Genomic DNA, 12,136 nt, shown 5'->3' with positions numbered 1-12,136 from the left:
TAGACAGCATCACCACCAGATGGATCCGTAGCTGGCTGACCGGCCGTACTCAGCGAGTGGTCCTCAATGGAACCGCATCTACATGGAGGGAAGTGTGTAGTGGGGTGCCCCAGGGCTCTGTTGTGGGCCCAGTGCTTTTCAACATCTTCATCAACGATTTGGACGAGGGGATAGATGGGGAACTCATCAAATTTGCAGACGACACCAAGCTGGCAGGAATAGCCAACACTCCAGAAGACAGGCTTAAGATACAGAAGGATCTGGACAGACTTGAACACTGGGCGCTATCTAACAATGAAATTCAATGGTGAAAAAAGCAAGGTTCTACATTTAGGCAAGAAAAACCAAATGCACAAGTACAGCATAGGTGGCACCTTGCTCAATAGTAGTAACTGTGAGTCCTAGTAGACAATCACCTAAATATGAGCCAGCAGTGTGCTGCAGCTGCCAAAAAGGCCAACACAGTGCTAGGCTGCATTAACAGAGGGATAGAATCAAGATCACGTGAAGTATTAATACTACTTTACAATGCCTTGGTAAGGCCACGCTTGGAATACTGCATCCAGTTTTGGTCACCGCGATGTAAAAAAGATGCTGAGACTCTAGAAAGAGTACAGAGAAGAGCAACAAAGATGATTAGGGGACTGGAGGCTAAAACATATAAGGAACGATTGCTGGAATTGGGTATGTCTAGTTTAATGAAGAGAAGGACAAGGGGGGACATGATAGCAGTGTTCAATATCTCAGGGGCTGCCACAAAGAAGAGGGAGTCAAGCTATTCTCCAAAGCGCCTGAAGGCAGGACAAGAAGCAATGGATGGAAGCTAACCAAAGAGAGAAGCAACCTAGAACTAAGGAGAAACTTCCTGACAGTCAGAACAATTAACCAGTGGAACAACCTGCCTCCAGAAGTGGTGAATGCGCCAACACTGGAAGTTTTTAAGAAGAGACTGGACAGCCATTTGTCTGAAATGATACAGGGTTTCCTGCCTGAGCAGGGGGTTGGACTCGATGACATCCAAGGTCCCTTCCAACTTTACTACTACTACTACTACTACTACTACTACTACTACTACTACTACTACTATTATTATTATTATTATTATTATTATTATTATTATTATTATTATGTTATTGTGGATTTTGAATCTGTTCCATTTCATTGGCGAAACAAGTAGCCACCAATGAATGAAGAAAAGATGTTGGCACACTACTGTGTTTTCCCGAAAGTAAGACCCGGTCTTACTTTCTTTTGGGCTCTGAAGTAAACACTAGGATTTACTTTCGGGGAGGGCTTACATTTTGTCGGTAACAGTAGGTTGCGAGCGCATGGGGGTGGGGCGGGGCCTGTGCATGGGGTGGAGAAGCAACGCAGCGGCGAGAGTGTGGTGGCAGACCAGGTATGGTACAAGGTGGGCGGGGCGTGTGCACTTCCCGTGCCAGGCCAGCCCCTGGGCGGCGGCAGGAAGAGCATTGAGATGGGGGCGGCCAGGCCAAACAGTGTGGCAGGTAGAGCACTGGAGGCTCGGGGAGGGAGGGTGGTGAAGCAGGCTGGCATCCTGCCGTCAGCACCCATGCCTTTCCTTACCTGGCTCCCAGCCTCGTGCCATTTCTCCTTCACGATTTGTCGCCGCGTGCAGGAAAACGAAGTTTGTGGGGGAGGGGGGAAGTCAATCCTAACTTCTTGTGAATAAAAGATCTTGCGAAGTTGGAATTGATTGATCTTTCCTCTGCTAGATGTCTCATCTCAGTTCACTTGTTCTGGGCTAAACATTTTTTGCCTTTGTGTGTTTTAAAGCAGGGTTCTTGTAAGCAGTCAGTGGGGTTATCCAAGGGGTAGATGTTGTTATTATCTGTAGTACTATGTTAAAATAATAAATCATTTACATATAATGTTTGGGGATCAATGAGCAATCTGAAACTACGTTGAAGGGGCTGATGAGGTTTGGAGATCTCTATTTATAGCAAGGATAGGGAAGCTACTTTTTCCTCATTGATTCCTATCTGGATGGCTGGTGTCACGATGCTGCCAAATAGTTGAACTTAACTTTCCCATTTTTTGGAAAGGGAGGTTAAGTGGTAAAAATAATGCCTTAAGCCTCTGTGGTGATTTTATTCCTAAAACAAGGGGAAAACAGTGAAAATTATCTGATTGGGGGAAGTGTTTGGGGCGATGCATGGGCTACAACCCCTGCAAAGTTTAAGGTAATGATTTTGCTCTTTAAAAACCCCTACCAAAATAAATGGTCTGACTTTATCCTGATGTACATTTTGAGACTTTAGGAATTGTTAATGAGATGCTGGGGAGTCTGCAAGCCACAGATTACCTATACCTGGTTTCAAGGTTAACCACTTGTTGCAAAAGTGCTTCTCCATATCTGAGTTCTCTAAGTGTGCCATGGCTGCTACTTCCACAGGGAGCACTCAGGTGTGAATTATAATCCTACCCTTGTCAACAGGTCTCGTGGCAGTTCCACCATTGGTGCACGTAAACAGAAAGAGCTTCCAACAGAGCCCCCCTTTACAGCATACGTTGGTAACCTCCCCTTCAACACAGTTCAAGGAGATATTGATGGCATCTTCAAGGACCTCAGTATAAGAAGTGTGCGACTAGTCAGAGACAAAGAGACAGATAAATTTAAAGGTAGGTCATTTTGTATCTCCCCTTTATCATACAGTTTTGGGATTGTGATAGCTGTTTCTTTGTGGAGCAAAGATGTGAGATTGAGCGTGCCTATGTGTACATGTGTTTGGCCTGAGGACCATCTTTTGCTTTTCTGTGGTAAGTCAGAAAGTACATTCCAAAGAGTGGACAGGGGGAAGTCAAAATCTGAGTTCATTATAATGTAGTTTTAATGTTTAGATACAGAAAATAAAATCACTCCCATGTATTTAATAACTCCCTCTTTTTGCCAAATTAAAGAATACAATTGTATGTATCTTTAAAAGGATTCTAGGGGCCACCACCATAGCATTAGAATTATGCCAATCTTTGAGGTACTTTGAGGTTATTTTAAATATTTCATAATTGAATGATACAGATAAATGGACATTGTGGTAGCTACATAACTCAAGTTGGACCATGGGGATGTGTGATCTATCAGCCAGCATCTCCAGGGAAAACCTTAATGCTGGTAGCATAGACTGTGACCTTTAGGGGGAGAACCTCATGCAGCAGTTTAGCTCTTCCCAAAATAACCCATTGAAGATAAAGATGCTGACTGATCACAGAAAATGCCTGCTGCAAGAGGGAAGGAGGTGGCCCAGGAGAAAGGCATGTGTAAAGGTGTGACCAGCTGAAACCCTTAAGAGGAATAAGCAACATAACAAGGTTTTCCTGCATGTCCAACCATCTGTACTCCCTAATAAAATGTATTTTATTATGTATTTTGGTGAAGGTGTTGGACTAAGAGCAAGAAGACATGGGTTCTTTGGCTATTTGTTAGGCACAGAAGCTCACTGGGTGATTTTTGGTCACTTAGATGTCGGTTGGACCAACCTACATCACAGGATTGTTGTGGGGACACAATAAAACACCTGCAGGAAAATAAACAAGCTCAGAGAACATAAACAGCCTAACAGTTTTACCCTAAGATGCCTAAATTCCTACTTTTAAATTTAACTGCAACTACACAAGCTTTCAGTAGTAGCTACTTATCTCATTTATATAAGAAGATTTAGCAAAGGGCTTCTTACCTTACCTGTCAGAAAAATTTGTGTAAGGAACAAATTTAAAGTATGTAGAATGTTTTGATCTTAAAATAGCTGTTTAGAATACAAAATAGCTGTTTTGGTCTTAATAAATGTATCCTATCATTGTTTTGTATAAGCTGTTCAGAAACTGAGCTTGAAACATTCCAAATATAAAACATTTTGTATCCCTCTAGTCTAGAACAAATGTTTTTATGTTTCTTTTTTTTCTATAATCTGTATTTCAAATCAGAAAGTTTAAATTGTTGGGTGACAGAACTCAAGGAGCTAAATCAGTTTTATGAGAATGATAAACCAATGATCATTCATGCACACCCAGTTTCCAGTGCCAAGATGAGAGCGGTTTCCTAATTTTATTTATGTTTATATGCTTTCATTCACACCCTTTTGAATCAGTCTTGAGTTCTGGTGACTGCCTGGATAATTCCACACAGTTTTCTTGACAACATTTCCATAGTAATTAATCATAGCCTTCTTTCTAGACTGGGGAGTGACTGGTCCAAATTTACTCAGCTAGCTTTGTGCCTAAGGTGGGTCTACAACTCATGGTCTTACAGTTTTTAGCCTGGCACCTTAACTATACCAGACTGGCTCTCACATATATTTATATTTATTTATTTATTACATTTCAGGATTTTGTTACGTAGAGTTTGAAGAGGTTGAGTCACTTAAAGATGCTCTGACGTTTGATGGAGCAGTAAGTATAATATTCTTGTGAAATGTAATTTGAACAGAGGTAGCAGCTTTTATCTGTAATCTACTTCAGAAACAGTTTCTTTTTTTTTTATTCAACCCAACAGCTTTTTGGCGACCGGAGTCTCCGAGTGGACATAGCTGAAGGCAGGAAACAAGACAAAGGTGGTTTCGGTTTCAGAAAAGGTGGTGGTCCAGAGGATAGAGGTGACGTCCTACATGGCTGTTCTTACACACTACAAATTGGAATGATTGTATTAATGCCACCTTAAGCAGGCATGTCTTTGTGTGTAGCATTAAGTGTCAGCAGTGCACACTGGCAATCTTCAGGCATTTATGGAAGATTTAAGTGCCTTCTAGTAGAATACAGGCAATGGATCTAAAATGCAGCCTCAGAGCCAGGCAGATAACTTCATACCATTAAGGAAATATTAGCAACTGGATGCCCTACAAAAAATAATGTCATGAAATTTCAACAATCCCTAGCCTTTACAAGACAATTGGATATCTTTAAATGGAAATCTTGGGTACATGAGCAGTTTTTTTGTTTTTTGTTTAAATACAATGCTTCCCCTCAGCACTGGTTAAAAGGATGATGAATATTCCTGGACTCTAGGAATATTTTATTGCTAATGAGAACTCCAAGGGAAAAACTTCCAAGCAGACTGAAAGAAGTAGCAAAATGAAAATAGTGTAAATTAAATTAAATTAAAATTACATTACTAAGAAGTTCACTGTTACCTTTAGTCCGGTAGCAATAAAGGAGGCAAGTTACAGAATGTGATATCAAAGCACTGTCAAATCAGTGATATTTTGTTCTCAATCATTCTGAATTCAGATAGTCCTTGGCGTACAACCATAATGGAGCCTGCCCATCATGGTCATAAGCCAAGTCTCACCATGGACACAGTTTTGTTGAGAACTGGAAGGAAATGTCACTTTTTTTGGCAGAACCATTATAAAACACAGTCATGTGACTGCAGGATGCTGCAAAACAGTCAATGTGGCCTGGTTGCCAAGTGCTCTAAGTTTAGTTATGTGGCCACACCGGAGGGTCCATCAGAACCTTGAATCTGGGTCACAAGTGCCCCCCCATAGGTCTGTCATAACTTCAAATGGTCACTAAGTGGAAGACTATCTGTTTTGGAATTCTAATTAATATGCTTCAGTTACTTTAAATGTAATCCTAGCTAGACATTTCTGACATTAAGAAGAAAAGTATATATTGTATTTTGAACAGCGGAAAAAAATTGCTAGAGATTGTTGAAGGTCCTTAACCAAAAGCTATAATTCCAATAGCAGAACTTTCCAAAAGTGCTGAAAATTCTTTTTCCTCCACTCCATGCCAATTTGGATGTAAAATTCAGAGAAGAAGAAGAAAAGTTTTCCAGAACATTCTCCTCCTGAAATTGTAGGTTTTTGTACATGCTCAGACATCCCCTAGATATGTGGGCACAATTAGTTTCCTATGTCTGAGTAGCTTCTGAGGTCCCTTTCTGATCTGTGACTCTTTGGAGTTTGTGCTGTGCTTCAGTTTGGGTTCCAAAAAGGCCCTGCAGACATGCTGGTAAGAGAGACAGATTCTTTAGGGAGTTGTAGACATGTTATATATTAACAGCCTGCATACCCTGAAGCATCTTTTTGGAATCACTTTGAAGTAGACAATGCTATGAATTGGTAGCCTGGTTGTTCGCCTGTCTGTTCAAGCTCATTTGTCTATTGAAATTAACTTGGAAACCTATGACCTATGAAGATCTGGATGTAGATTTACCTATATTTTGTCTTCACAAAAGAGGATCGAATGTTTCTTCCTCTTTATGTACTTGCTTTGACTGTAGAACAAATATAAGTATGTTACTGTTTAATAGTACTTGTAGATGTGCTGATGGATTATCAAAAGCATTTCTTGGGTCTAATAGATAGTACATACAAGTGTCAGTTATATATTCAGGATGATTACTTTTGAAGACAAGGCATATATAGAGATTCTAAAATGGAAATTAGCAGGTAAATGATCTCCTGAGTGACTAAATTAACCTCTGAACTTCCTTGAACAATTGTCAAGCTGTTCCAAAATAGTCTGCTAATGCCCCTGCCTCTTTTGTTCCAAGGCAGCTTGAGATCCCAGAGCAGCATGTGCCCCGTGGAATCATCTCTAGCACAACTGCCAAAAATAGGTGGCATTTTTCTACACCACTGTGAAGTGGGAAGCATACATTGAGTGATTAGTTGACTAGAAGACCGCCAAGGTTCCTTCCAACTCGGTTATTTTGTTATAACTCTAAAATAGTTTAACCCAGGGGAGGTTTTTAGGAAAATAAATAAATAAATTTCCCCTCAAAATCCAAGAAGAAGAAAAGAGAAAATCCCGTTCTTACTTAGGCAAACCATTCTTTCCTTGTTCTGATGAGCTGCAATCCTACACATCCAGATTTAGAAGGCTCCACCTATTAATGAAATCCATATGGGTTCTGCCAGATGGGAAAATCTACAACAGTGTTTCTCAACCTTGACAATTTTAAGGCATGTGGACCTTCAACTCCCAGAATTCCACAGCCAGCAATGCTGGCTGTAGAATTCTGGGAGTTGAAGTCCACATGCCTTAAAATTGTTAAGGTTGAGAAACACTGATATACAAGGTTGGGCTTTTCTAGCAGCATTCCAAGTCTGTTGTCTTATGGTAAAAAGGAGACAGCAACATGAATTCCAAAGCTGTCTGTAGTAAGTGATCAGTTGCATTACCATGTTCTTGAAATCATGGATTCAGTGCAGCACTGAACTATTTGTGGTTGATAGCACTGTTAAATAAAAGGGAATGGGTTTCTTTTGGCAATGTGCTCATTTCTTGGACTTGCTAATACTTCATAACCTAATCATGAGGCTTAATACTCCAAAATACCACAACAGTGGCTGATTAACTGGCTATGAGAGTTTTGCAGGAAAAGGCCTCACTTTCTTAGACTTAATAAACCATCTTCATAATGTAGCGTTTTGAATGATTGTATGTAAATTGTTGCAGCTTAACTTGCAAAACATGAGGGAAACTTTCTTTAAACTTTGATTTTTCTGGGGATGCTGCCTCATCATACATTTTCTTAATTGTGGCTTGGATTACGCCTGGATATTTCCCCTTCTTTGACAACTGTTATCCTTTCCCAGATTTTCAGATATCAGTTCCACCTCTGATCTAGCCAAGTTCTTCTGCAGTATACAATTGCCAGCAAGGATTGTGCTGACTTAAAATAGGGGGATTTCTGACGATTGGATGCGAAACCTTCTAGAACTTCCCGCCTTCCCCATTGACCCATGCTTGCAATGTGTCTTTCTTTTTAGGCATGGGCGGAAGTCTGCGAGAATCGAGAGGAGGTGGATGGGATTCCAGAGATGACTTCAGTGCTGGTAACAGTATTTCTCTCTTTTTTAAAATGTTACTGATTTTTTTTTTCAAACCTCCTGACTTTTTTCTCTTGAGATCCTGTTACCTCCTGTTTGTCTTCAGATGTTAAGGCCAATAGGGTGGAATTTAAAATAGCACTTCCATTTTTTTAAGAATTTGGCCGTCATCTCTCTTGTATGTATTCAACTTTTGTGGAAACATTTGGAGTATATAGTTAGGCACAGAGATCTAGGAATATAGGAGTTGGAATCCTTGAAGGCTAAGTATATGAGTACATTTGGGTTTGATGAATGTAAGTATGGTTTCTTGTATCTTGAATTGTTTTCAAAAGAACCTGGTTTGATTTGGATAATAAAGCTTTAAATTATTCCATTTTACCATTCACAGAACAGGTAGTTCATCTGTCTTCTTTTCCTTAGGATATATCAGCAGTTCCCAGTGCTGTAACTAAAGTTCATCAAGATAGCTTCTTTGGCCACCCCCTTTTGAAAGCATGCTTACCTTCTCATCCAGCTTGTCTTTACTTATTTATTCAATTTCTATAGTTGCCCATCTCAGCCAAGTCACTCTGGGTAGCATACAGTTCTTACAATTTTAACTAAATGTGGTAAGATCACTGTTTTTTCCCTCTAGCAATAGGTGTTGTCAACAGGGAGGGAAGGTGCATGTATCATACATTTATTTGGGTCTGATGTACAGAACTGCTTCAGCTGGGTATGCTCCATCAACCAAGCAGAAACCTCCTCAAGAAGGAGCTGTGTATCTTTACTTTCTTTTATCACTATGTAAATTTGTAAAAGGAACATAGGAAATGTTTTCATATAATGCAAACTCTAAATCGTTTCCATTTTATAGATGGGGATTTAAGGCTGTAGGCCTCGTTCTTATGCTAATTTTTTCATGTTTGTGAAAGAGGTGGCAGGAATCTAGATAATGGGCTACACAGCAGAGCAATAAGAGGCTGGAAGTATTTCCTAATAAGTAGACCTGTACAGATTGTGTATTCAGATGTTTCATTCTCTCAATCCTGATGAACTTGGTTTTTTTTCCCTTCCCCATTTATTTTCTTTTTTATCATCACTTATATTCATTCTAATTCTTCTTCAAGTCAAATTGAGATTTTCAGTGTCATCAGTGTGTTGCTGGTTACCCTTGCACATCCTAAATAAGATTTAGCTAGAATAAGGGCTGGCCACTAGTAGTTCACTGGACATTTCTTCAGTTAAAAATGCATATAACAAATAGCACCAAGAGGTAGATTGTTACCAGAAAGGAAGTTTTACTTCAAAAAATTCAGCCTTGAAATTTAACAATCCTAGTTCGATTGTTGCAATCAGAAATAATAATCTTCAATTTGTATTGCAGGTGCAAAGTGTGGACTTCTGCTCCCCTTGCCATATTCAACCTCACAACATCTATATTCTAAGCACGTCCTTTCTTTTATCAGGAAATTTAGCGGATCAGTACTGATAATCATAAAAGCAAAACTAGTAATGAAATTGTATGGTACAACTAAGAAAATAGCAATACTAATACATCAACAACCATCTAATTGTACAATTGTCCTGATGCCAGAAAAGTCACATCTCTCACAGCAAAAGATAAGCAGTGATGGGATCTTATAGAACAAATAATGGAGGAGCTGCCAGAAGTGGAAGAATTGGGGGCGGGAAAGATGTTCATACTCTGCTTGTATTATGGACATCCCCTCATCGAACTGATAGAAATTTATATAGGCCTTGGTTCACTCTCTCTTTCAGGTGGGTTGTTAATAAATGTCTGTGTCTTAGGAAGTTAAAAACTAGCTGACTTTTAGAATGCTGCTCTTCAGGATGTTTGGATGGCCTGGAAAAATCCATGAGCAAAGTTTTCCCTGGGGCAGAGATATCAATAGAGCTGATACTAGATGCTATATTCTCTTTGATAGGTTTCAGAGATGATGACTTCCTAGGAGGCAGAGGTAGAATGCGTCCTGGAGATCGACGAGGAGCTGGTGCCCCACCCATGGGGGGCACAGGTCGTTTCAGGGATGGTCCACCAATACGTGGGGCTTCTATGGATTTCAGAGAGCCAACAGAAGGTAGGCTGTCTTCCTTTCTCCCCTGTCCCAGGTAAAGAACCAGCAGTTATTCAGATGTTGCTGAACTATAAATTGTAACACCCCAGGCAATATGGCTACTGGTGCCAGATGCTGGGTTTTATAGCACAATATCTGGAGCTCCACAAGTTTCTTGCACTTGCCCTGTATTATGGCAAAATGAAATAGCTATTCTCAGCCCAATTTTGTAGCCTACATTACTTAGGTGCTGTAATACAGTACAGGACTGCGTGCACTCCATTTTCAGTTCTTAAAAGGAAGCCAAATACGAGACCCACATCCAACTTCAATTACAGTTTTTAGATATTACAGGAGGATAACTGCTACCTTTGATAGCGAAAAGTCACGAGCTTGAGGGAAATTTTCTGACATTGCCTGAGGCCTTTTGACGTATGTTAGGTCAGATATCTAATGAGGTGAAGCTGTAAAATTATGCCTTTTAATAAAAGTTGTTAGTCAGAAAAGATACTATGAGACTTCTTATGGTTTCCATTATAGGTTTGTGTATCTTGGGCCATGTTATGTGACTCTTCTAATAGTTAACTCATGGTAGAAGCCATAAGGTAGTTGCAGGATGGGTGATAGATAGATAGAGATAGATAGATAGATAGATTTTTAACAACTTTAGATACTGTCACTCTCAGAGTGACCCTGATTGCTTTACTGTCCCTAGTTTCACTTTTTGTGCACCCCAGATCTATTCCAGTAGATTGAGGGAAGAAAAAAGTCAATTCCCCTAAAATCTGATGCTCCCCATATTGTCTTCTGCCTGAACAGATCCGTCATGTTGAAACTGCAGTAGTGCCCTCTAGTGATGCCAATATATAACTTTGCCATTCAGAGAGCATTGTAACCCAAGTAATGCTGCCTTTCCCAGCCTGGAGTCCTCCAGATATTTTGGATCATTCTCTGGACTTGCATTCTGGCTAAGAGTTCTGAGAATCGGTCCAGTATATCTGGAGGGCGCCCTGTTGAGCAGTAATGAGTGAGGGAAGTTTTCTTTGACCAGATGTCCTCCAGACTGTGATGAGATGTAATCTAGACAGCAAGAAGCCATAAGAGAGGAGGATGGATTACAAGGATGATTGCCCCTGTGGATGACACTTTGTGCTTTCATATCGCTTTAGTTTGGAAAGTGGTTTGGTTTTAGGGTGGCAGCTATGTTCTGCTGATCCCACTTGCAGTGGAATAGGCAAACTGAGCCCTGTTGCATGAAGCACGAGAGCACGTCCAGCGGTACAGGATAGCCACGATAAGGACTATAGTTCATCCATAACTCAGGTTGGGAAAATAGCCATATCACCTCTCAGCTTAATCTCCTCCTCTTCTTTTTCTTTCGGCAGAGGAAAGATCCCAGAGGCCCAGACTTCAGCTCAAGCCCCGGACAGTCGCTACGCCCCTCAATCAAGTAGCCAATCCCAATTCTGCCATCTTTGGTGGAGCCAAGCCAAGGGAGGAAATAGTAAAGGAGCAAGACTGAGGGCACTCAGGGGGCAAGAGTGGGGGAAACGGGATTGAGGGAGGGGCTGGGAGGGGGTGGGAGGAAACGCAAGACAGCCCAGAGTGTCTCACTGAGCTCAGAACATTCACCCCGCAGCCACCATTCCTACCATCTGACACTTGTCCTCCTTGAAACCGAAATGGAAAAAAAAAACAAAACAAAAAACAAACCAGAGCTTGTGAATGCATGTCAGCTGTTAACAAGTGGTTTTTAGCACATTTTTGGCTTTGCTGTATGTAGTGCCTGCATTCTCTTAAGTTCCCCGACCCCAGACTTCCCTCGTTCCAGGCTCAGGGCTGGCTTCCAGCCAGTAGGGCACCTCTTCCACAGGTGTGGCTTTCTTTAAAAATCCAAGGTGCTTCTTCACCTTTTCCTTCTTTTCTGACTCTCTCTCTTCTTCCCAGACATCAGAGTCAGACTCCAGTCCTGCTTACCTTGTTTCCCTCTGCCTTCCGCAGTGCTTCTCTGTCCACAGCATGTTCGATGACCCTCAACTCAAAAGAGTCCTGCCCAAGTGAAAACATTGCTCCCCCCCCCCCCCCCCCCCAAAAAAAAGCTCCTGCAACACAGAGTTAAGCCACTGGACGCTTTGGAATAGATCCAAAATCAGTTTCTTCCGGGATAGTTTAAAATGTGAACTGCAGCAAGAGCAAAAGATGCCCTCTGCCCTGGGCCCCACTGGCACTGCGCAGGGCTCTGCCTGGAGCAGAGGTGATGTGTCTGCATCTGATTCTGGC

At 41.2% G+C, this 12,136-nt stretch overlaps 1 protein-coding gene across 1 annotated transcript in view; it reads left to right on the top strand.

The window, feature by feature from the left end:
• Positions 1-11,427, top strand: part of EIF4H (eukaryotic translation initiation factor 4H) — a 22,496-nt gene extending 11,069 nt beyond the window's left edge. The window contains exons 2-7 of the mRNA XM_015831442.1: positions 2,459-2,643; positions 4,343-4,407; positions 4,511-4,610; positions 7,737-7,802; positions 9,728-9,880; positions 11,242-11,427. Of these exons, the coding sequence (XP_015686928.1) occupies positions 2,459-2,643; positions 4,343-4,407; positions 4,511-4,610; positions 7,737-7,802; positions 9,728-9,880; positions 11,242-11,378 (706 nt within the window). The 3' untranslated portion in view covers positions 11,379-11,427. The remainder of the gene's footprint in view (positions 1-2,458; positions 2,644-4,342; positions 4,408-4,510; positions 4,611-7,736; positions 7,803-9,727; positions 9,881-11,241) is intronic.
• Positions 11,428-12,136: the final 709 nt, after the last annotated feature.

This window comes from Protobothrops mucrosquamatus, unplaced genomic scaffold (genome assembly GCF_001527695.2).
Source record: "Protobothrops mucrosquamatus isolate PMUCROS unplaced genomic scaffold, P.Mucros_1.0 scaffold_256, whole genome shotgun sequence".
NCBI classification, from domain to species: Eukaryota; Metazoa; Chordata; class Lepidosauria; order Squamata; family Viperidae; genus Protobothrops; species Protobothrops mucrosquamatus.
Note: the sequence above shows the minus strand (reverse complement) of the source record. Positions and strands in the feature narration are given on the sequence as shown.